Source organism: Monodelphis domestica, chromosome 3 (genome assembly GCF_027887165.1).
Source record: "Monodelphis domestica isolate mMonDom1 chromosome 3, mMonDom1.pri, whole genome shotgun sequence".
NCBI lineage: Eukaryota > Metazoa > Chordata > Mammalia > Didelphimorphia > Didelphidae > Monodelphis > Monodelphis domestica.
In genome coordinates, this window is record NC_077229.1 from 112,849,610 (window position 1) to 112,875,864 (window position 26,255).

The following is a 26,255-nucleotide window of genomic DNA, read 5'->3' on the forward strand; positions in this document are numbered from 1 at the left end:
AATCTTTTAACTGAAACTTCTCTCTCCTGTGTTCCTTCTTGACTTGAGCAATGGTCACCTCATTGCCAAATTTGATGACCTTTTGTTAACCTTCAGCCTTCATAACTTTTTTGCAGCTTTTGACCCTGTTGATCAAATTCTTCTCTTGTATATTCTTTCCTCTCTAGATATTCATAATCACTGTTCTCTCCTTATGCTTATTCTACAAGTCTAATCATCCCTTCTCAGTCTTTTTTTTTTTAACCCTTACCTTCTGTCTTGAAATCAATACTATGTATTGTGTACTATGTACTAGTAAGGGCTAGGAATTGGGGGATAAGTGACTTGTCCAGGATCACACAGCTAGGAAGTGTCTGAGGTCAGATTTGAATCTAGGACCTCCCATCTCTAGGCCTGGTTCTCAATCCACTGAGTCACCCAATTTCTCCACCTTCTCAGTTTTATTTGCTGGATCTTCACTTATGTTTAATGCTCTGAACCAGATACCCCAATCCCCAGGATAAACTCACCACTATATTGCTTCATTGGGCCTTGTTGATACGACCTCTATCAGCTTCCTCCTCCCTTTTCATTGAAAGACTGGAGTGTAGGGCACCAAACAGCTCCCATTGTTTTCCTTTATAGAGGGCTGAAGTAGCACAGTATAGTGGAAAATGCTGGTATTGATGTCATTTCTAGCACTAATATTAATGGTTCATCTATTCAGTTAGTCAATAAAATTAAATGATGATTATATGGAAGGCATTATGCCAAGTGCTGGTAATACAAAAAGAGGCAAAAGGCAGTTCATGTCCTCATGGAGCTTACAGTATAATGGAGAAGACAACAAGCAAGAGATATGTACAAACAAACTATATATAGGATAAATAGAAATTACAAAGGGAAGGTGCTAGAATTGAGAAGAGCTGGGGAAGGCCTCTTGAAGATGAGATTTTAATCGGTCCCTATAGGAAGTCAAGTAGTTCAGAAGGCAGAGATGGGGAGGGAAAGTATTCCAGGCCTAGGGGACAATGCCTGGAGCTAATAGATGAAGTGTCTTGTCTATGGATCAGCCAGGAGGCCAGATATCACTGGATCAAAAATTATGTGTTGAGGAGTAAGGTTTAAGAAGCCTAAAAAGTAGGAGGAGACAAGGTAATGAAAGGCTTTGAATGACCAACAGAAGATTTTGTATTTGATCTTGGAAGCAATAGGAAGCCACTGGAATTAATTGAGTAGGAGGATGACATGGTTGGATCTGGGCTTTTGGAAGGTCACTTTGGTGGCTGAATGTAGTGTAGAAGACTTGAGGCAGGCGGACCCACTTGCAGGCTATTATCATAGTCCAGGTGTGATGTTATGAGGACCTGGAGCAGGGTAGGGGCAGTGTTAGAGGAGAGAAAGAGTCATGTTCAAGAGATGTTGCAAAGTGCAAGACCACAGGACTTGTCAATAGATTGGATATGGCAAGGAAGAGATAGATAGGAGTTGAGGATGCACCTAGATTGGAAGCCTGAGGGAATGGGAGGATGGAGTAATAATAAAGATAGGATGGATGCAGTGTGTGTTTAGGGGAAAGATAATGAGACTAATGTTAATTCCAGAGAGTTACCTTCTATAAAATGCATTTTGTAAAATGCAGCACACATCAGATATTCAATAGCTTTTTGTATGAAGATGAATTAGAATAAGTGATAATCTTACTAGAAATAAAAAAAAAACATATTAATATATGTCAAGGTAGTTTTTTCCTTTTTTTTTTTAAACAAACTGCCCTTGTAAAATAGGTGGAAGTGATTAAAAAGAAATTTCTAGACCATACTTAAAATCTAATACATTTCTTTGGGGAAAATATTTGTGTTTCATAATATTATGGTTAGCATTTATATAGCACCTACTATGTGCCAGATACTATACTAAGTGCTTTACAAATATTATCTCATTTGATAATTAAAAGAAGTCTGGGAGGTAGGTGGAATTATCTCCACTGTATAAGTAAGGTAACTGAAGTGAACAAAGGTTAAGTGACTTGCCCAATTACATAGCCATTAAATATCCAAAGCCAAATTTGAATTTCATTCTTCCTGACTCCAGATCCAGAGCTCTATGCCCTGTATCACCTAGCTGCTTCTGTATTTTGGCAACTCTACCCACATACTATTTGTTTTAATGTGAGAAATATAACCAGAAATTATAGAAATGCTGCTATAGTTTCAGAAATGTTTCCTTAAGATGGAGAGAACGTTAGTTCTATTTTCTGAAGTACCACTTAACATTTTACTGTGTTTAGAGTGACCTGAGAAAATGAGCTTGTTCAGTACCTTGTCAGTGTCTTGTTAGGATAAAGCTTCATACATGGATATAAGGAATCCTTGGATAGAATATATAGTCTTTATTTTACTTTGCCTTCATTGTTGTGATTCTTTGTGTCTTAGAAATGACCTGACCTTTCTCATGCTTCAACAGTGGAGGTGATACTATACTGTTCTAATTGTGGAATGAGATATTTGGATAATCCAGTAAATGACTGTTGAGGGCATGCTGTTTGTACAGCATTGCTTTGCAATTTGTGAAAAATAGACTCGAATACAGGACTACAATCCCCATGAGCCTTTGCTCCACTTCCCCAGAATGCCTTGTAATCTCACCTGGGTCGAGATCGAGAAGGGATTTAAACTGAGGAAAAGGCTTTTGAGAGGCTTTTGGGACGGCCGTTTTGCAGCAGGAGCGTCTCTTGCGTGATGTGAGGTTATTTTGTCTAGGCCTCTGGCCTAGGCACATGTTTCTTACTTGTATATTTTTAATCTTTAACCTTTAATAAACCTCTAAAAAATATAATACTCCTTGCAGAGAGAAACTAATTTCTACCTGCCTCAGTCTCCCCGTGTTCCCTAAATTTTAATCTTTACAAATTTAACCTGAAGGAGTTGGGTTAGATCCTTCCTTCCTTCCTTCCTTCCTTCCTTCCTTCCTTCCTTCCTTCCTTCCTTCCTTCCTTCCTTCCTTCCTTCCTTCCTTCCTTCCTTCCTTCCTTCCTTCCTTCCTTCCTTCCTTCCTTCCTTCCTTCCTTCCTTCCTTCCTTCCTTCCTTCCTTCCTTCCTTCCTTCCTTCCTTCCTTCCTTCCTTCCTTCCTTCCTTCCTTCCTTCCTTCCTTCCTTCCTTCCTCCCTTCCTCCCTTCCTCCCTTCCTCCCTTCCTCCCTTCCTCCCTTCCTCCCTTCCTCCCTTCCTCCCTTCCTCCCTTCCTCCCTTCCTCCCTTCCTCCCTCCCTTCCTTCCTTCCTTCCTTCCTTCCTTCCTTCCTTCCTTCCTTCCTTCCTTCCTTCCTTCCTTCCTTCCTTCCTTCCTTCCTTCCTTCCTTCCTTCCTTCCTTCCTTCTCCCCTTACCTTCCATCTTAGAATCAATACTATGTATTGGTTCCAAGGCAGACAAGTGGTAAGAGCTAGGCAATGGGGGTTAAGTGACTTGCCCAGGGCCACACAACTAGGAAGTGTCTGAGGTTAGATTTGAACCCAAGACCTTCCATCTCTAGGCCTGGCTCCACTGAGCCACCCAGCTGCCCCTAGGTTGGATGATTTCTAACATGCCTTTATTATATATTGTGTACAGAGTAATTTTATGGGTGGTGTTGAGAAATATAAAGCTTAGGTAAGACTCAGCCTCTGCCCTTATGGATTTTTATCACCTTCCTCATAAAGTTATTATGAAGATAGTTCTTTGTTAATTTTAAAGCACTATAATAACTGTGGCTTTATAATAGCATATTATAAATATTTATTTATGAAATATGTTAGATGACATGATATTTTCTGACTCTAGCAGTTTATATATTTTTTGTTGTCTCTGGAATCTTTTATGCTTTTGAGTTTTACCATCTACTCAATTAGTAAATGTAGGAAGTAGGATTTGAACTGAGGTCTCAATTGGCTTTAAGCACAATTATTCTTTTTACCACATTATGCTATCTTTCAGGGATAAAAATTTTTTTTAAAAGGTCAAATAGAATGAAAGTATTATGTTAGAATAATTTATGTATGTTATTTCCTACTAATTTCCTACTAATTTTTATAATTTGTAGGCTTTTCATATTTAGGAATATCATCTTATTCAGTTTTTCATGTCTGATGCCTAACACATTGCTTTATGCTAAATAGGTGCCTAATAAAGGTTTTTGGAAGATGTAATAAATGAAAGCTTACTTTTAGGTTAGAAATGAAATAGGGAATTTCTAATTAGGTTCCCCAGATAACCCATCTTGTGAATAAAATTACTTGTCTTAAGTGATCTTTGAAACACTACCTTCTTGTAAGCATCTGGGCCTTGTACTCATAATTTGTGACTCTGCAGCCTCTTGAAAAATTAGAATGAGGGCAGCAGGTTGGAAATGAGTTGTGGGATTAGATACTCCTTCAAAACTTCTTCATGAAATTCTTGCCTTGATATTTCATCTGAGATTATTTGATGATCTCCATGTTTTCATGTGGTGAGTGTCCATAAGGACCTAACAATCTAACCTTTCAGATATACTCACTTCATAAGGGAAGCAGTGTAGCATGGAAGGAGCATTGGCTTTGGGGCTTTAGAGACCTTTGTTCTAGTCTTGGTTTACCACTAACTTACTGTCTAGGCTTGATTCTTAATTTATTCTTCTGTCACATGCTACCAGAAGTTATCTATTCTATTGCCTCTATTTTCTCATTACTAATTCACTTCTCAAACCCTTCTTATGTCTATTATGCCTACCTAATTATTACCTTTCATTCTTGTGGGTTGTGGTGGTGCACACCTTTAATCCCTATTACCTGGTAGAAGGCTGATGGATGGATCTCTTGAGTTCTGAGCCGTAGTGGGCTGAGCCATTCAGGTGTCCATGTTAAGTTTGGCACTACTGTGGTTGCTCCTGGGAGCAGAGGTGGGGAGTAGGAGGACACCAGGCTGCCTCAGGAAGGAAGGACTGGCTCAGGTTCTAAACAGAGCAGGTCAAAATTTATTTTCTTTCTCATTTTGATCCCTCAACCCTATTCCTCCATTACTTTCTAAAAGAAAAGAATTAAAGCCATTGTAACAAATAGGTATAGTCAAACCATATTTGTACATTGGCCAAGTTAAAAAAAAAGTGTCTAAATTTGCACCTGGATTTTGTCATCTCTCTTTTGAGAGGTTTGTAGTATGCTTAGTCTTGCATCCTTTGGAATCATGGTTGGCCAATGTATTGATCAGAATTCCTAAATCTATTAGAGTTATTTGTCTTTAAAGTGTTATTAATTTACAAATTGTTCTCTCACTTTTATTCTTTTTGCTCTGTATCATTTCATAGTGGACTTTTCAGGTGTATCTGAAACTGTTCCTTTCATAATTTCTTACAGTACAATAATATTCCATTTTATTCATAGCTCATATTTGTTCAACCATTCCCCAGTTAATGGACACCTCTTAGTTTCCTATCATTTGCCATCACAAAAAGCAGCCACTGTAAATATTTTTGTGAATATGAATCATTTTCCCATTTCTTTGATCCCTCTTGGGTCTATTGAAGCCATGTAGTGGTATTCCTGGGTCAAAGAGTATGTACAGTTATGTAACTTTTGGATCATAGCTTTAAGTTGTTTTCCAGGATGGCTGTACCAATTTTCAGCTTTACCAGCTGTATAGTATTCTACCTGGTTTTCCTGAAACTTTTTTTTTCATCTTTGCCAATATCATGGGGTAAGATGACACCTCAAAGTTGTTTTATTTTGCATTTGTTTAATTTATGATTTGGAGCATTTTTTCCTTTGGGTATGGATAGCTTGGGTAGTGTTATTGATATTTTGGGGTTGTATATGTAGTCAGAAGGGCCAGTTGGTTTAACTTTGTAACAAAATTTGATATAGGCTGGGAAGAACAGTGGGCCTATTAACAGTGAGGCCTTATCAAGGGAAACACAACTGAGGAGGCAGTTGTTAAAAACAAACCTCTGTTTATTAAGGTTATAAGGATTGAAAGGTTTAATGGAAAGGTAAAAGAAGGAAAGATCCCTAAATACTAATGAATTTCTACCTCCAACCAACCCAACTCAAAGTCCCTCATGAGATCTTCTGTCTGGTAAAACAAGATCTGCACACTCGCTCTCGCTCTCTCTCTCTCTCTCTCTCTCTCTCTCTCTCTCTCTCTCCTGCTCTCTCTCTCTCTCTCTCTCTCTCTCTCTCTCTCTCTCTCTCTCTCTCTCTCATTACTAATTTACCCAATTTCTAAGTAACTAAGCCTATTTATAATTATTATTATATATCATTCAGTTCTGCCTCCTTGAAGTTGTTCAGTTAGGTTTCCAACTTTCAGGCAGTCAAGGTTTTGGCCTAGTGGTTTCAGGCCTGAAAAAGACTGAGTCCAGCCTGCTCACCTCTGTAACCACAGAGGAGCAAAACCCAGATTTTCTTCTCTTAACTGTAGATCTTCTTTTCACAGCTCTTCCTAAAGCTTTCAACTTCCTCTTCTTTCCACAACTACCACTCTGGTTTGAGGGATTTCCATGAGCCAAAGTTTGTGCCACCTCTCTGGGCAGGGAACACAAGCAGAGAGAGAGAGAGGAAGGCAGCCTCCAGCCTCCAGCCTCACTTAGCCCCAGAGATCAAGTGAGCTCTTACTCCTGTCACCAGCACAGAATTCTATCAGGAACTGGGCTCCAGGTTCTAACCAAGGCAGGCAGCCTGTCCCTGCCACTTACTTATCAAAACCCAGAATCTTATTTTACCCCTAATAGTAGCCAGTTGGTATAGGCCTAGATTTAGGTAGACTCATCCTTGGTTCAAATCTGGTGTCAGACACCTACTTATTAGTTGTGTGAACCTGGATAAGCCACTTAACCCTATTTGCCTCAGTTTCCCCCCTTTAAAATGAGTTGGAGAATTAAGTGGCAAACCACTCCAGTACTTTTGCCAAGAGAATTCCCAAATAGGGTCACAAAGATTTGGACATGACTGAAATATGACTGACTTGATCAATAGCTTGAATTTCTTCTCCTGAGAACTAATTGTTCATATCCTTTCCCCATTTAGCTACTGGAGAATGTCTTTTATTCTTATATATTTGAATTAGTTCCTTTTTCCAGAAAAACTTGTTTCAAAGATTCCCGCCCTGCCCCATTTACCTATTTCTCTTCTAATTTTAAGTATTTTGGTTTTATTTCAAATTTTATATAATCAAAATTGTTCATTTTATCTTCTGTGATCCTTTCTATCCCTTGTTTGGTCACGAATTCATCCCTTATTCACAGGTGTAAAAGGCAGTTTCTTCTTTACTCTTCTAATTTATACATGATGTCATCTAGGTCATGTATTTATTTAGAATGTTTGTTGGTATGAAGTGTGAGATATTTGTCTATACCTGGTTTCTTCCAGATGGCATTCCATTTTCCCCAGCATTTTTTGTTAAATAGTGAATTCTTATCTGCTAACTTGAATCTTTGAGACATTGAACACCGATTTACTGTTTGTTCAATTGGTGTGTACCTAAACTTTTACTGATCAGTCTTTATTTTTAACCAGTACTAAATTATTTTAGAAACAGCTATTTGTGATAAATTACATAGAGTGCCAGACCTGAAGTCAGGATGACTCTTCTGCCCTCAGATGCATAATAGATGTGTGACCTTGGGCAAGTCACTTAACCCTATTTGCTTCAGTTTCCTCATCTATGAAATGAGTTGGAGAAGGAAATGGCAAGCCACTCTAGGATCTTTGCCCCCTCCAAAAAACCCAAATGGGGTCATGAAGAGTCAGAGACAACTGAACAACAAAAAGATTATTTTAATGCATACTACTGTTTTGTTTCAGTTGGTATTGCTTGGTTTGCTTTCTTCTCAACCCCCCCCCCCCATTATTTCCCATGAGATTCTTGATCTTTTGTTTTTTCAAATACATTTTGTTGTTATTTTTTTCCTGTATCTAGTTTTATTGGTATGTCACTGAATAAGTAAATTAGGTATTGTCATTTTTATTATATTAACTCAGTCTACTCATGATAATTGTTTTTCTATTTAGGTCTGTCTTTGTTTTTTTGGAGAATATGTTATAGTTCTGTTCACATAGTTTCTATGTGTGTTTTGGCAGGTTTCTTCCTAAATATTTTATATAGTATTGTAAGGGGGAAAAGAAGTCATTTTTATTTTTATTTATTTTTATCTTTTTGTCCTTTTTTTTTTAATAAACATATTTATTTGGTCAATTTCAAACATTATTCATTGGATACAAAAATCATTTTCTTTTCCTCCCTCCCATCCCACCCCCCAACCCCCATAGTCGATGCGCAATTCCACTGGGTATTACATGTGTCCTTGATCTGAACCCATTTCCATGTTGTTGGTATTTGCACTAGGATGTTCATTCAGAGTCCACATCCCCAAACATATCCCCTTGGCCCCTGTAGTCAAGCGTTGCCTTTCCTCGGCGTTTTTACTCCCACAGTTTTTCTTCTGCTTGTGGATAGTGTTTTTTTTCATAGAGCTCTGCAGATTGTTCAGGGACATTGCATTGCCACTAATGGAGAAGTCCATTACATTCTATTGTACCACAGTGTATCAGTCTCTGTGTACGATGTTCGAAAAGGAGTTATTTTTAAAAGGGTTGGACTGGATTATTTAAGAGTGTGTTTGTCAGGAATTTATATTAATTCCAAAGAGATTTATTTACAATTTATTTACAAAAATGTAGAAAGAGTGAAGTAAGAAAATCAGAGAGAGGATAGGGTAAGATATCTAGCTTAAGCACTAAGTAATTTACTTTCAGCCACTGGCTCAAAACCAGGGCAGGGAGAGTTGGTCCTTAGCTGGCCTAGGCAAAATTGAGGACCTGGGGGTGTCTCTTCAGAAAAATTCAGCAGTTAAGAGTCAGCTTTTTCACCCACCATGTGTCAGCTCAAAGGAAGAGATTTTAGACTAGCCTCACCAGGAAACAGGGTCTCACAGTTGACACTTTTGCTTTTAGGACTGCCCAGGGGCAGTCAGTTGATTTTGATTTGTCACCCACTATTTCACATGTGGATCACAGACCTCCCACTTAATGTGTGAAATTGGTGATTAAATCTAAAAAAATGGGCAGATCTTCCCACTACTGTAAGTAGGGTGCTTATATCTTTGGTGATTAAATCTAAAAATAGGCAGGGGTTACAATTTAATCTTCACAATTGGGGAGAGTTAATTAATTTCATTGTTATAATCAGGGGTGAGTTAAATTTAATCTCCACAGAATGTAGTTACTTTAGATGGAAATGCTCTTTCTATTTCTCTTGGGTTTTGATCATGGTATATAGAAAAAATTCTATTTATTTGTGTGGGTTTATTTTATATGCTGCAACTCTTTTCAATTTATTATTTCTATTTTCTGTTGTTTCTGTTGAATTCTTTAAGTAGTCAGTCAGTCCATAAATATAGATTAAATGCTTATACCTTGCCAGGTACTGTGCTTGGTGCTGAGGATACAAAGAAAGACAAAAGATAGGCCATGTTCTCAGGGAACTCAAAATCTAATAGGTGTAAAGGGTGAATATTATGGTTGAGACTGAAAAAATCTAAATTTAAATGGTTGCCAAGGGAAATCCCAAATAATAAAATACCCAAGTCAGCTGCAAAATTTTTATGATGATTTAATTACAACAAGAGGAAGAAGATATTAGAGGGAGAGAAGGAAAGAGGGAGAGAAGGAAAGGAGTTTAACTCAGAACCACTCTGGCTCAAGTTGAGCCAAAGCAGGCATTAAGCCCTTGGAAAGCCAAGGCAGAGAAAGGAGTCAGTCCTTATCACTCATGTGACCGGTCTGAAGGAAAGCTGTCTGCAGGGCTCCTCCAAGCTCAAGCTCCAGGATCGAACTGAACTCTAGCCCTCCCCACAGGAAGCCATGAGAACTCCAGAGGCTGTTCTCTACCTCACTTCCTGCATCTCACATGTGCCAATGGTGGCTCAAGCTTGACTTAGGACTGCCCAGAAGTCTGTCCTTTTTTTACACATGTCTGTTGAAGGCCATCTCCTCAGATAATTAAATCTTGAGTTTAATGCAGACCTTCCTAATCTTGTTAAACTAAGAAGGGAGGAGAAATCTAGTTTCTAAGACCTGATTCTGTTATTCCAAGTATCTCTATTGTTATTGATCAGGAAATAGCTAAATCAGATCTTCTAAAGAATGGTCTGATTAGGGTGGAGTAGTTTTGAAATTCACATAGGAAAGACAGTAAAAAACCATGTAGAGAAAACTGTACTGTATAGGATAAATTGGCAATTATAAAGAAAGGGAAGACACTGGAATTGAGGGTTTTTTTTGAAACATTTCCTTTGGATGGTGATATTTTATCTGAGGCTTAAAAGAAGCTTGGGAGGTGAGGATGGAGACGTGAGTCTTGGGGGACGACTAGTACAAATACCCATTTGGAAGATGGAGTATCTTATTTGAAGATCAGCAAGGAGTCAGAGGAGTCAAAAATATGGGGAAGGGAGTGGAAAAAATTATGAAGTGTAGGAAGATTGGAAAAGTAGGTTGAGTGCAGGCTACAAAGGACTTTGAACACCAAGCAGATCTTATATTTGACCCTGGAGGTGATAGGGACTCATTGGAGTTTACTGAGTAGAGGAGGTAACAGGGTCAGACTTGCATTTTAAGAAGGTCATTCAGATGGCTGAGTGGAAGGAAGATAGACTGGAATGGGGAGAGACATGTGGCAGGGAGATCTACAAGCAAGCTCTTGCAATAGTCTAGGTGTGAAGTGATGAGTGCTTATATTACAGTTAGGTGACAATATCAGAGGACAGAAGGGGGCATATGTGAGAGGTAACATGAAGGCAGAATCAGCAGATCTTGGGAACAGATTGGATATGGGGTGGGGTGAGAGTGACTATAGAGTGGAGGATGACTTCTTGGTTAAAAACCTGTGACTGAGAGGATAGTGGCAAGATCATCAATAAGAGTCAGGCAAGTTAGAGGGGAGGGTTGTGGCAAGGAGAATGAGTTCAGTTTTGGACATGTGGAATTTAATACCTCTATAGGACATTCACTTCGGGATGTCTGGTAGGCAGTTAGAGAAGTATGACTGGAGCTCAGAGGCATTGGGCTGGATATGTAGATTTGAGACTCATCAGCACAGAGATAATAATTGAATCCATATGAGCTGATGATTGTCTTAAGTCTTAATAACTCCTTTCTGCTCCTACAGTTACTACTTTCATTGAGATCCTTATTTCTTAGCTATTTTATTTTTATAGGTCCTTAACTTCTTCATGCCCCTAGGCTTGCTCCTTTCCAAATTTTCTCACTTACAACTTTGATTATAGTCTTTTGAAAGCATAGGTCTGTACTCTCTTGCTCTAAAATACCTGTTGTTCTGCTGTCTGCTGAATAAAACACAGATTTCAAGACTTTTTTCTTATATAGCTTTTGTTTGTTTTCCTAGCCTTAATATCATAATTCTCTCTAGCATCTGCTCTATACCCTTTTATTATATATTATTTATATTATTTATTACTGAGATTTCTTATTATCTCAGTTCTTATAGTCATGAGGTGTTATGTTATTTTGTATAGAACTTCTAGTGAGGAGACTCTCTCCACAAATGCAAATTGGCAGCATTTTTGAAAATTGTGGTTTTGGACAATTGCTTGAGGTTAAGTATTTTGTTTAGGGTCACAGCAAGGTCCTGTCCACTATGCCATGCTGTCTCTTCAGTTCAGCTCAGAGGTTAACTGTACCACATGGCTTCTTCATTTTTTAAAAATTAAATCTAATTAATTAATTTAGAATACTTTTCCGTGGTTACATGATTCATGTTCTTTCCTCCTCTCCTCCCACCCCTCTCCCGGAGCCAATGAGCAATTTCACTGTGTTTTACATGTATCATTGTTAAAAACCCATTTCCATATTATTCCTATTTGCAATGGAGTGATCATTTAGAATCTAAATCCCCATATTCATATCCTCATAGAACTATGTGATCAATCATATGTTTTTCTTGTGTGTTTTGTTCCCACAGTTATTTCTCTGGATGTGGATAGTGTTCTTTCTCATAATTCCCTCAGAATTGTCCTGGATCATTGCATTGCTGCTAGTAGAGAAGTCTATTACATAGTGTATCAGTCTCAGTGTACAATGTTCTCCTGGTTCTGCTCCTTTCACTCTGCATCATTCCAGTTCCCATGGAATTCCTCCAGTTCATTATTCCTTTCAGCACAATAATATTCCATCACCATCAGATACCACAATTTGTTTAGCCTTTCCCTAATCGGAGGGCATCCCCTCATGTTTCAATTTTCTGCCACCATAAAGAGCGCAGCTATAAATATTTTTGTATAAGTATTTTTCCCTATTATTTCTTTGGGGCACATTGCTTCTTCATGATATATAGAGAAGCAAAAGTCACCATTACATGAAGATATCAACTTATGAACTGACTACCTATTAAATTAGTCTGTGTTCAAACTTGTATCCCTTTTTAACACTATCTTCTTTCCATGTCCTTTCACTTGCTGATTATTAAAATGTGCTTCAAAAGAGTATGGTTTTTATTTCTATTTTTATTTTATATTTTTAAACCCTTACCTTCTGTCTTCGAATCAATACTGTGTATTGACTCCAAGGCAGAAGAGTGCTAAGGGCTAGGCAATGGGGGTCAAGTGACTTGCCCAGGGTCACACAGCTGGGAAGTGTCTGAGGCCAGATTTGAACCTAGGACCTCCTGTCTCTAGGTCTGGTTCTCAAGCCACTGAGCTACCCAGCTGCCCCCAAGAGAATGGTTTTTAAGGATTGAAGGATTTAGAGAGGCCCTTCGAAAATTGTTGAAGCCCTCAACTTTTTGCAATAGTAAACCTCTTTATTATCATATTATATAAGTCAAACACAGATTGAAGGGTATTTTTTATTGTTCTATCATTCAATTTTGTCATAAAATTATATCCCTCAAACCAAACAGCATGTGATACATTTTTATGGTAAGAATTAAAGTTTATTTTAAAATTCAGAAGATGTAATTATCTAAATTTTATCAAACATAAGATAAATGTTTTAATTTTTGGTTTTATTTGCAAGTCATACCTATTATTTACTATTTATAGTAAAATGTTATGCCATCTTTTAAGTGAATTCACTGTTGTTTTTTTTCTGTACCAATTATACTTGGATAAATAATAAAGATCTTCTGTGTTTCTTTTCTGATTCTAACCTTCCTTTGTCTTAATGACTTTTCTCTTTTGTGTCTTCCCTTTTCTACCTCTCCTTTCCTTCCTTCATGGTGCAGTTTGGGCATTGCCTCTTCCATGAAGCTTTCTTCATAACCATTCCTGAGAGTCATTTTACTTAACCTTAGTCCCTTGCTCTATGTTTCCTAGAACTTTTGAAACTCTTCTTTACACTTTTCATATTCTAATGTTCATTAATATTTATTTGGGTATTTACTGCTTTCTTTTACTAGGATCATAGGAGCATAGGATTTTAGAATGAAGGGGCACATAATGACAACTGTGTTCAAATATTTTGAGAAATGTTGAATGTAAGAGATAAATTAATTGATTCCCTATCATGATGTGGTCCTTATCATGCTGAATGATGCCTTGCCCAGGGTATTACAGGAAAGATTTCTGTTCAGTTATGAGATAGTCTTAAAGACCTCCTTCAGTCTCTTGATTCCATGGTTCTGATACCATTTTGTTTACTATATTTGTGACTAAGCATTCTTATGAAATTTATCTCATAATCTTTTATTATCATCCTATTTTCTAAGAATTAAAGCATTCTATTATGATATGCTTTGTACCTTATAATAACAATTTTTCATAATCTATGACATAAATATACCAAAGAATGTAGACTTTATTAGCAGAAAAGAATAGACAAAGTTTAGTATGAGAAAAGTTTTTGGAATTTGTACATGAGGTACAAATCAGTATTCTATTTTCAATTCATCATTAATGTAATAATAGAGGCCACAAAAATCTTATTTTTCTGTGATATTTCATATCTTTTGTACTTGAAAATAAACATTTTCCATGTACTCTCTACATTATTCTTGGAGAACTTGTACAGATTTTATTTTTTCTTTCTCCATTTCAGCTTTCAGAAGAAGAGAAAATCCAACGTTACAGCATTCTTTCTGAGCTCTATGAACTAATTGGTTTCCATCGCAAATCTGCTTTCTTCAAGCGAGTAGCTGCAATGCAGTGTGTGGCCCCCAGTATTGCTGAACCTGGATGGAGGGCTTGCTACAAACTCCTCTTAGAGACTCTTCCCGGCTATAGTTTGTCATTGGATCCTAAGGACTTCAACAAAGGTAAATTCCAGTTCTGTTATAGTGAAAGAGATTCGTTAATTCAGCAATTGGTAAGAATATGGCCTATTTTTTCCCCATATCTAACTTTTATGAGACCTGAGTGCAAACTACAATTGGCATTTTTTTTAAGCATCAGCAAGCATGTATTAGGCATTTAGTATGTACCAGGTTTTGTGCTAAGTTCTGGGGAAAAAGACAAGAAAAGTCCTAGCCCTCAAGGAGCTAGAGCTGAATGGGGAGATAATGTGCAAACAACTATGGCATACAAGATGTATTTAAGGTAAAGTGAAGCTAGTTGTAGAGGGAAAGCACAGCACTGAGAGGTTATTTGTGTGTAAGCACGCACGCGCACGTGTGTGTGTATATCTTTTTCCTTTCAAAGAGATAGGAATATGAATTTTTTTCACTGCCTGAGTACTATCTTTTGTTATCTAAATTTACATATATAGTATGGCAGATATCTTGGTAAAGTTTTAAGCTATTAAGGCTGGGGATATGAAGCTAATTAATAATAAAGCTTAACACTGCACTAAGGCTTTTGGAATACTCTTTATTTTTACTATGTTTATATATATGTATAAAAATGTATTTTATATAACATATAATGCAGTCTATTCCATATGTATACTTTCACATGTGTACACATGTGTTGTATGTATGTATATATAGCAGCTAGGTAGTGCAGTGGATAGAATCTTGGGCTTGGAGTCAAGAAGACATCATCTTCCTGAGTTCAAATACAGTCCCAGACACTGTATTTGTGAGTCTGGGCAAGTCATAGTTCCTTATCTATAAAATGAGCTGGAGAAGGAAATGGCAAACCACTCCAGGGTCTCTGCCAAGAAAACCTTAAATGGGGTCATGAAGAGTTGAACATGACTGAAACAACAGCAACAGTAGCATATAATATATAATTATGTATGTAATCCATATGTGCTTTCATGCATACAGTTATATGTGTGTATACATATATATCTCTGTGAATACACAGGACAAGGACCAGACAAGTGATTGCATTGATATACGGAATTCCTATGAGATTCCTTTTTTCTAATGTAAGTAGTCACCCTCCCTGAAACTATGCACAGTCTTAGAGAGTTGCCCAAAGCACTGAGAAATTCAGTGGTTTGCTCAGTTACCCACCTATGCATAAGAGGAGAGACCTGAATTCAGGTCTTCTTTGGTTCCTATTGTCCAACATCCTACTCTGCCTATAGTAGGAACTACTAATATGACTCTGGGAAATGCAAAGATAAAAAGATGTGGTCCTGCCCTCAAGGGGCTTAATAGCTACAAGGCTTCCTTACTGGGTTGGTGGTTGGCCCTTTGGCCTTAGTTGTTGTTGTTTTAAACTCTTAACTTCCATTTTGGAATCAATACTATGTGTTGGTTCTAGGGTAGAAGAGTGATAATGGCTAGGTAATGGGGGTGAAGTGACTTTCCCAGGATCACACAGTTAGGAAGTGTCTGAGGCCAGATTTGACCAGGACCTCCCATCTCTGGGTCTGACTCTCAATCCACTGACCCACCCAGTTGTCCCTGTCCTTAGTTTTGAGTAACATAGGAATACGAATTCAGTTTTAAAGCAAAATTTTCTAGTCAGAGATTTTCATTATTTAAAATGAGACTGATATAATATTTATTGGGAAAGGAAATAGGATTGGGAAAAATGGGGATAAATGGGAGGTTTCTATGGGGTATGGAGAAGAGAGGGGAGAGAGGGAACATTGCTTGATGAGGCAAGGGAGGGAGATGCCCCCTGCTGAGAGGAAACAGCAGGGGTCCAATCAGGACAATTTGTCTTTGAATGACTGAAACTGAAGTTCAGTTTCCTCTATGACTAGAAAAGATAGTCCACTTATCTGACTGCGAATTCAAATAATATAAAGTTTAATAATCCAGTTGGAATTGGAGTTTTTCCTTAGCTTCAGAGTATAGGGCCAGGCCCCAGAGGCTGGCGGAGGGTTTGTCCCACTCCCGTCTACTCTCGTTCTAATTCAGAATCTTGCAGTACATAGAAAGCAAACAAGAACAATTCTAACCTTCAGAAGCCTGTGTCTTTGGGCTGAACCAAGAAGAGCATGCCACTCCAGACTGGACTGAACAAGCTCCTCTCCCCTCCAACAACAGGATGCAAGTCCGTGTCCCCCCCCCTCCCCCCAGGAAGGAAGTGCTAGTCACAAGACCCAACTGCCACTCCCAGTTGGCCCTCCCCCACACAAACTGTTAGTCTAGTTTCCTTTCCACAATTGTCCCCTTTTTTTGTTGTGACCTTCCCAAGGTCACATATTTATATTATAGTTACCAATTTACTAAATCTACTCTAAGGATTCTTTGCGGGAAAGTAAGGGTAAGGGTAATTTTGGGGTTTTACATTAAATTCAATACAATAAATGTTGAACAAAACTATTACAAAAATTTGAATCTTAGTGATAATACTACTTATTCTAAGTTAACTAAAACTAATACCTTATTTACAGAAATTATTTACATATTTACATACATTCTGACTGCGGATCAGAAGATTCCAGGTTCGTCTCCTGGCTGGCTTGCCAAAAACTGTAATATTTATTGGGAAAGGAAATTAAAAAAAAGCAGGCTTTGATTACTCATTTTGATTGGTTGTACCATGAATAGAATGGTAGATTTTGAGTCAGCATGACTCAAGTTCAAATCCTACCTCACACTCTTGCTAGCTTTGTGACCCTGGGCCAATCATTTAACCTCTGCCTGCTTGAGTTTGCTCATCTGTAAAATGTGGATAGTAATAGCACACTTACAGGGTTATTGTGAGGATTAAAGGAGGTAATATGTGTAAAATATTATTCAGACCTTAAAATAGTATAGAAATTTTAGCTATTATTATTATTATTCTTGAAAATTAGAGCAAAGCAACCAGAAGCTCATAAAATAATTAGGATTTTTATATCATTTTACAGTCTACAAAATATTTTCATATCCATTATCTTTTTTTTTATCTTCTCAGTAATCCTATATGGAAGTCAGGAAGAAATTATCCCTTTTTCAGAATGAGAAAATAATTTCTCAGTGGTGACTGAAGAAACTTAAATTATCATATCTAAAATTCAGTTAAATTTTTTGATGTTCTTATTTATGTTGCCTTGCATAATATTAGGTATTCAGCAAATATTTAATAATATTTATAGGGATAGGAGCATTTGTATTTTCTAAAGTCAGAGCATGGTACAATATCTTCCTTGAATATGGTAGGTGCTTAATAAATGTTTGTTGAACTCAACTTTACCTTTATGTAAAATAAGGATATAGGATTATAAAGGGATCTTAGGACTTCCAAGTTGAAACCAAAGCTATTGTACATTAGTCCTAGTTGTATCTTAGGCCCTACATTAACCTGGAGAAGTGTTTTACTTTTTCAGCCTCTGCTCAGAGGAGAGCTTAGTCTGAAATGTGAAAATCAATGGTCATTTTGGTGTGTGTGTATAAAAAACCAAAACAGTTAAGCTAGGTATTAGCATTACAGAGATGGAAAAGGCAGGTCATGTGATTTATTTTTCTTCAACTCAGTGCTCTTGGAATTCTAGATATGCAGCATAATAGTCACTGTCCCTGTGATAGTTCCTATTTAGGGTAAATGGTTTATAAAATGCCTTTCCTGCAACAATCCTATAAGAATGACAGGATGAGTACTCATCTCTCTATTTTACTGATGATAAAATAGGGTCACAGTGAAGTGACATGGCCAGCCTCTTCTGGAGACAAGAAAGAGTGTTTGAACCCAGCTTTTGCTCCAAGTCCATTGTTCTTTCCATTACATTATACTTTCTCTGCTGCTTAACCTACTTACAATTTGGATGAAATGGTTTATTTTGTTCTGGCCCTTGTTACCTTCTTTTTTTTCCCCCCTGTAGATACAATTTTAATAATAGTTTCCTGATTTTTTGATCTATGCTCTCTCCCTTCCTCCCATCCTTCTGCCCTCCCCAAGAAAGGAAGTAAAATGAAAAGGTTGTACATGTGTCATCATGCCTATTTCTATGTTTGTCATATTAAGAAAGAAGACACATACTGCTTATACTAGAGAAAAATTCATAGAGGAAATAAAGTGAAGAATGGTATGTTTCAGTCTGCATTCAGTCTTTGTCACTTTTGTCTTTGGCGATGGGTAACTTTTTTTGTCTTGAGTCTCTTGGAGTTATCTTGGATCCTTGCATTGTTCATTCACAGTTGATTATTGAATATTATTGCTGTTACTGTGTACAAAATTCACCTGGTTTTACTCATTTACTTTTCATCTTCTACTCATTTTACTTTTTTTGTGGTTATCCTATTCTCCATCTCTTATGACACAATAATATTCCATTACAATCATATATTATAATTTGTTCAGCCATTTCCCAGTTGATGGACAGACCTTTGATTTCCAGTTCTTTGCTATCACAAAATAATAGCCACTTTTACGTGTGTGTGTTTATACACATACAGACCCACACACACATATACATGCTTGTATACATATATTTATATAAGTAGATCCTTTTCCCCTATTTGTGATCATTTAGTAGACTTAGTAGTGCTATTGCTGGGTCAAAGAGTATGCACAGTTTTATGGCCCTTTGGGCTTGGTTCCAAATTGTTCTCCAGCTGTATCAATTTACAGCTCCACCAATAGTGTATTAGTGTTCCAGTTTTTCCACTCTGCTTTTCCACTAATTTCTTCATCTGAGATCTGTCTTTTCATATCCTTTGAGCATTTATCAGTTGGGGTATGCCTTGTATTCTGATAAGTTTGATTCAATTCTCTCTGTGTTTGAGAAATAAGGCCTTTGTCAAAAACAGTTGCTACAATTTTTCCCCCCTGTTTTTTGTTTCCTTTCTAATCTTAGTTGCATTGGTTTTGTTTATGGAAATCTTTTAAAAGTTAATGTAGTTAGGGTTATGGATTTTATATTTCATAATATTCTGTATGCCTTGTTTGGCCATAAATTCTTCCTTTATCCATAGGTCTGACAGACCCTTCATTTTTTAAAACTTGGCTTATAAATAGCTTTTCAGTCCATTTTGATCAAATGCTTACCAAAGCATCTTCTCTGGCCGAGCCCTAGAGCTAGAGATGTATATACATGTCTTCTGCCCTTGAAAAAGCTAGCATTGCATCTTATTGTGCAGGCAACTTGTGAATCTTAAAAATTCTCAGACCCTACTTCAGAACACTTGGTTAAGACCATTCCCCATTTTAAAAAATGAAGGGACTTAGTTAGGAATGTGAGAACTCTACTCCACCCATACTTAAGCATACTTTAGGGGAAGATAAAGTTGTAAACTCTTTCCTGAACAATGAAAAAGTACTTAACTCATACTTATAGTGAAGCAAAAGCCTTAAGCTAAGTCTATTTTTAGGAAGGTGCTAAGTACCTATGAAGGTCAGCCAACTTGCAAACTTGTAAGGGGCAAAGAGGTGTGAACTTAATCAAAAGTTTAGTCTACTCAGGTGTGAATTACTCAAAAGTTTAGTCTACTCAGATGTGAATTAAGAATGGTCTGTCCTGTGAAAACATCTACCATGATTGGTAGATGTGAGAACTTAGGGGAAGTGATATAGGAGAAAATTCTCTTTAAAAGGAGGTCAGAAAAGGCCTCTAAAAGGATTCAGTTGGAAAAAGCTGAATGGGAGCTTGGACTAGTTGGAGTAGCTGGGTCTCTCTGAACATTAGAATCTTGCTTGGGACAAATCTTGTGGTGAGTGGATTAAATACTGACTGATCTCTTTCTTAGGGCTTGGGCCTAGACTGGCCTAGGCTGGCCTGGGCTGGCCTAGCCCTTTTCTCATTGTTTCCTCTTACTCTCTCCCTTTCATTAATTCCTTATTTTGTATAATTAAAATCTCCATAAAACCCAGCAAACTTGGGTATATTTCATATTTGGGAATTTTTCCCTGGCGACCACTATATTTTTGATTTGAAACCATATTTCCGCGGTCACAATTTAAGGCAACCACTCTTTTATCTGTAATAGTTTATGCCAACCACTCTTTTAAGTGTTACAGACTGTAGGCAACATTTCTTTTGTGTTTATGAAGAATAAAATGACATTTGCAAATTCTTAGAAATTGTTTGGTATAATATAATTGTATCCTAATTTGGATTAAAGCAGAGACTTGGAAAGGTGATTATGCTTACAGCCAAATCTTCACAATTTATCTGAATCCATTTTCAAAATCTTTGACATTTAAAATTTAGTACTAGTTGAATGGTCATTTTTCATTTGGGAGGAAATTACTATTATAAAATATGAGGAAATGTTAAAATGTGTCATCCCTTTGAAGGGCAGAAGAAAGTGTTTTGCTCTGGACTGGTCTTCTCTTCCTCTGGTTCTCTAAATAAACATCATATAATCTCAGAAGAATTCTTACTAGTTTCCAAAATATAAGATACTTATTGTATGGATTTTAATTAAAATATTTAGGAGTGAGAAAATAAGCAATGCTATTCTTAGCATCTTTTAGTTTATATTTTTGCTTCTGATAATGTAGTTACAGACATTTCTTTCACCAAGTAGTTTGCTTTGCATCTCTCTAGCTTTGGAAAGGGTGAAATATGCCAAAGATGCATAAATGGTATGTTGTATTTAATAGTAAGTTGTATTTAAATAACTCTCTGTAAGTTTTAATTTAGATATTGGAATATGACAAATACTTCATGATGAAGGGCCTTTATACGGATTTCTGTGATTCAGAAGCAATTCTAATTTCCATTTAAGAATAGTGTTTCTGGTGAAGCCTTTTATCATACTTGAATAAAAAATGTTGAGTTCCTAAATACAAAGTATGCCACTTTGTCCTAGTTTTCTTCTTGCTTTGAGGATCATAATCCTTGGTTTTTCCCTTTTTTCTCCCCTACCCCTTATTCTTTTTCTCTGCCCTGTGTGCTTATACCTCTAGACTCTCTTCTGGACACTTTATTCTCTTTTTATACTCTCTAGCTTGGTGATCTCACTAGATCTCGTGGATTTAACTATCATTTATATAATTTGACATACAGATCTTTTCTGTATTTCTGGCCTTTATCTCCTTCTTGAGTTCTGGGTCTACATCCTCATCTGTCTGTTATTTATTTTCTCTTAGGTATTCTTTGGATAGTTCAAACTCCATAAGTTCAAAACAGGACTCCTCACCACACCTCCCATGTCCTTTCCTTTTCCTAACTTTGTTATTTCTGTTGAGGTCAATCTCATCCTTCTAGTTACCCAGATTTACAACCAGGAGATGCTACTAGGCTTCTCCCTCTTTTGCCCTTCACCTCCAAATAGTTGTCAAGAATTGTGGATTCTTCCTTCTCCACATTTTCTGTTTCCATGCCTTTCTGTCCATTTATACAACAATTCTAATCTAGTCTCTACTTTGACTATCCTAATAGCATGCTGCTTGGTGTTTCTATCTGTCTAATCCATCTTCTGCACACTTGCCAAATCAAATGACCATCTTTATGCAATGCCTCTTTCTGCCTCCTCTTCAGCTCCTTTGTGGAGACTTGTGTTCCTAAGTGATGTTTGCTCTCCAACCTACCATTGTTGCTGCCCTCTTTTCTATCTTTATGTCTCTGACTTGCCTTCCTATCTCTTGCCCTGGGGTTCTGCACTCCATAACTAACCCATCCCAGACCCACCATTGGCTGCTCTCCTGCCATCTTCATTCCATGTCACTGCACATGTACTTTTCCCTCTCCTTAGCTTGCTGTTCTCCATCTCTACTTCTAGGTACAGAAATCAACTATTATTCCCAGAAAGGAAATATAAATCAATTATTCTGTGTTCTTACTCATCATCCACATGACTTTAACAGGCCAAATCAGCCTTCACTAGATAAAATGGGGACTATTTTTCATTTTGTTTTTATATTTCGAGTGTTAGTAGCCTACCTGCCAGTATTCAAGAGTGCTTAATAAAGGCTTTTCATTGATCCATTCATTTTTCTGAAATGCAGGTCTGACTGTAATTCCTCTATTGGGAAGACATCAGTGGTCCTTTCTGTTCTCTGGTAGAGAATACAAACTACTCTTCTTTTTTAAACCCTTACCTTCTACCTTAGAATCAATATTGTGAGCTAATTCCAAGGCAGAAGAGCCATAAAGGTGAGACAGTGGAGGGTTAAGACTTGCCCAGTGTCATAGCTAGGAAATGTTAGAGGCCAGATTTGAACCTAGGATCTTCTGTCTTTGTGCTTGATTCCCAATCTGCTGAGCCACCTTGCTGCCCCTATTTAAAAAAAAGTTTATTGGGAAAACAGGCAAAATATATAAAAACAAAGGACTTTGTTTTAGCTACTAAGTACAATGAGCTTAAAAAAAAACCCAGAACTCCAAACAAAAGCCAGTAAGGGCAGCCTGCTCCCATTTGAAGCCTTTGAAGAATTCTCTGTCAGGATGCTTAGGGCATTAGGGCAGGGCAGAAGGAAGCAGCAGAAGCACTCACAGGTCTGCAGAGGTGCTCTTCATGCTGTTCTAAACCACTTTTCAGAGTCCTGGCCTTGGGGTTGAATTTCATGACCAGTTCCACATCTTGTTCTGAATTCATGGTATAGAAATAATTATACTGACCAGTTCCCTTGCCCCCAGGAAGTCAAGCTTCTTATACTCCTCAGGTGAGATCTTGGCATCATGTATCAGTCTTCTTTGTTCATAGTGGAGGGAGGTGTACTCTGTAGTTGTGTGCTTGCAGGTGCTAAGCTCAGTTTTCTTGCACATGTATTCTTATGGGAACTTCAGCAGTCTGAGCTCCCTAAGACTCAGGTCAGTCATGTCTGTCCTGTGCATCAAGATGTCACTCATGGGCAAGCTCAGCAGGTAGTCACTGCAATCAGGGCTTTCTGGCATAGGAAGTTGGTGAGAAGGTTTTCAAAAGTAGCAGGGCAGTTAGACACTGATCTTTGGTGTACTTGGCATATTCCTTAATCTCCCCATTGCTTTCAAAGTGCCTGATAATCAACTGACTTTCTAGCTTCTTTAGATTTTCTAGTCCACTGTAGATGATAGAACTCAAGGTTAGGCATTTGGACTGATGAACTAGAAGTTTTCCTTGCTGAATCTCCTGCTCCTGGTTGAAATTTTCCCAGTAGTTGATCACAGTGAAAGCTGAATTGACTTCTTCCATGCCTGACTCCAGGCTCTTCTTTTCCTTCTAGTCTCAGCTCATTGTACTCTCTCTGTCTGTCCTTGATGTTCAGGTTTTTTTTCCCTTTCTTCTGAGGTTTTTGAATCGCCATACAAACCCTGAATATCTCATTTTCAGGAGGGTCTTGGCAACTGGAATCTCTGAGCACCCGTTCTTCCAAAAGTCATTAACAATTTCTTGTTAACTATGAAAGGTCACAGAGTAGGAGCAGGAACTCAGGTTAGAAAGGTCTTTTCATCCAGGGTCCTTGTGAAAAGGGACCCACTCTTGCTAGTCTTCCTTTCCAGATATGTTGAATATTTGTCTTTCACATACTATGCTCCAGTTATTATAGCTTTTGTGTGTGTGTGTGTGTGTGTGTGTGTGTCTAGAATAAGGGAGGTTGAGGTTACAGGGAAATGGAAGGACAAAAGGAAAAATTATTTATTGAGTGTTTACTATTGTAATGTGTGGACTGAAGGGGAACACACAGGGGAAATGGAGGGAGAGAAAAAGAGTTGAAAGGATGGAGAGGGGGAAGAGATTGACCTTTCCCTCTCTTCCCTTTGGGGAAAGGTAACCTAGTCTTGTATCCTCAGAGAATTATTCTATGAGATGGAGGACAAGAACTAGAGGGAAAGGCTTGGTAAAATGACACACTGCCCCTCCTTTAGTCCCAGCTATTCTTGAGAGGCAAGATGAACTCTTCTGCCTCAGGATCCTTCAGGTACAACAACTACCACTCCCCTCCCCAAACCTTGGATTACTCCACAGCCCAGGAGAGATAGTTGCTCCTTGGGTCTGTTTGTTTGAATCCCTGGGATCCTGCGCTAACCCTCCTTTTTGGGGAGAGGTATGTTCTCCCCAAATCTTCAGCCCCCTTTCCTAGCCAGACCTAATTCTAAGAAGTAGACAGTTTGGGTGCATTTATTTTTATTTGGGTGCATACAGGGAAGGAGAGGTAAGGGTGTTAGGTAAGGGAAGTGGGTGAGCAGAAAGCCTGATTGACTTGTCCCCTCTGACAGTCTGACCCCACCAAGATCTCAGGGTTCAGGCTCTCAGCCTTGACCCCAAGAACAAGTTAGGGAGAGAGATGGAAAATGAGTTCCTTGAGAAAGGGGATCTAAGTGGATGGCTTTTTCAAGTCCCTGTCCACAATATTCACTGATGACTGAGGTGTTGTTGAGAACTGATTGAGAGATATCCAGGGGTTCACAGGGAAACAGTTGATTTCCAGGGAGACCCAAGCTTCTTTCTAGCCTGAGAGAGCTGTTTCTTCTCCCTTTTTCCTAGATGGAAGAAGTGCAGGAGTGATTACCAGTTGGAGATATCCAAGCTTCTGATTCTCTGACTGGAATCTTGAATTTTTTCTTCTTGCACCTTCCCTGCTCTCCCTCTCCAGTTGATTTCTGTCAGAGATTTCTCCTTGCACAAATTGGATAAATTCCTCTTACACTATGTGCTAAGCACTAGGCAAAATGCTTTACAAATATTATCTCATTTCATCCTCACAACCACTCTATGAATCAGGTGCTATCATTCCCATTTTTCACAAGAGGAAATTGAGGCCTAGAAAGAAGCATTTTGACCAGATAATAAGTGACAGAGCTGGCATTTGATTCCAGATCTTCTGATTCTGATTCCAGTACTTTTCCAATTTTGACATGCTGTCTTCCATATTTTCTTCTTATTGGATTTTGTTTCTATTTGTTTTAAGAATTTAACTTCTGATAGCTCCTTATTCCTCTGGATTTGACTTCTGTGGAATTTTAGATGATAGGATTTCACCTTTCCTTTCTGAACTCTTTTTTCATTGCTATCCTTTCTCTCTCAATATTTTATTTTTCCCCAATTATATGTAAAGACAGTTTTAAACACTAATTTTTTCATATTTTGAGTTCCAGATTTTCTCCTCACTCCTTCCTCTTCCACCTCCCTGAGATAGTGAACAATTTGATATAGATTATACATGTGATACCACGTAGAACATTTTCAGATTGGTCATATTGTGGAAGCCTGCCCAAGTCTTATTAGTCTAACAAGTTATACTGAAATGCTCAGGTTTGGAAGTCTCATTGATATTGGCACTTCTTATAATTCACATATATTTGAATAACTCTTTTTAAAAAATATTTTTACCTTCTGACTTGGAATCAATACTGGTTCTAAGACAGAAGAAAGGTAAGGATTAGGCAGTGGAGGTTAAGTAACTTGCCCAGGGTCACACAGATAGGAAGTACTTGAGGCCAGTTTGAACCCAGGACTTCTTATCTCTGGACCTGGCTCTCAATCTATTGAGCCACTTAGCTGTCCATTTGTTCATTTTTTGTGATTATTATCCATGACTTCTCATAGTCACCATAAGGGGTTCATCCAAAATGTTTGGGGGCTTCCTCATGTTTTTTTTTTAAACGTGGGGGTACCATTGGACCATGTGGACTGTCATTTGCTATTCTCATTTTTACCACAGTACCAGCTGATCCATTTTTGTAGTCATACTTTTTTTTTTACCCTTTCTCTGGGCAGTTTCTTATTTGTAATATTATAACTTGCTTATATCTGCCTTGGGCCTCTTCATTACTCTTTTGGTGATGTTCAGCTTCACTTTTTTGGAGATTATAGTATTCTATGATATATTCATGGATATGACTGTATAATATCTGTGAAATTATATTGGTGTTATAAAAATGGGACGTTGTTTCAGGGAGGAACGTGAAGTTATTAGAACACTTGTACAGCTTGTATAAGACAATTAGGCCCATTACCTCGCTATTCAATTTTGGCTCTAGTTCATCATTCATTTTCAATGCCTATTCAAAGTATATATACTCTACATATATAGACTCCTTAAGTTATTCTCTCAAGTTATATTCAT

The 26,255-nt window shown here is 37.7% G+C and overlaps 1 protein-coding gene across 3 annotated transcripts in view; it reads left to right on the forward strand.

Moving 5' to 3' along the window:
- Positions 1-26,255, forward strand: part of TRAPPC9 (trafficking protein particle complex subunit 9) — a 1,102,825-nt gene that overhangs the window by 82,442 nt on the left and 994,128 nt on the right. For all 3 annotated transcript variants that reach the window (XM_056820755.1, XM_056820756.1, XM_056820757.1), the window contains one exon: positions 14,038-14,254. In XM_056820755.1, the coding sequence (XP_056676733.1) occupies positions 14,038-14,254 (217 nt within the window). The remainder of the gene's footprint in view (positions 1-14,037; positions 14,255-26,255) is intronic.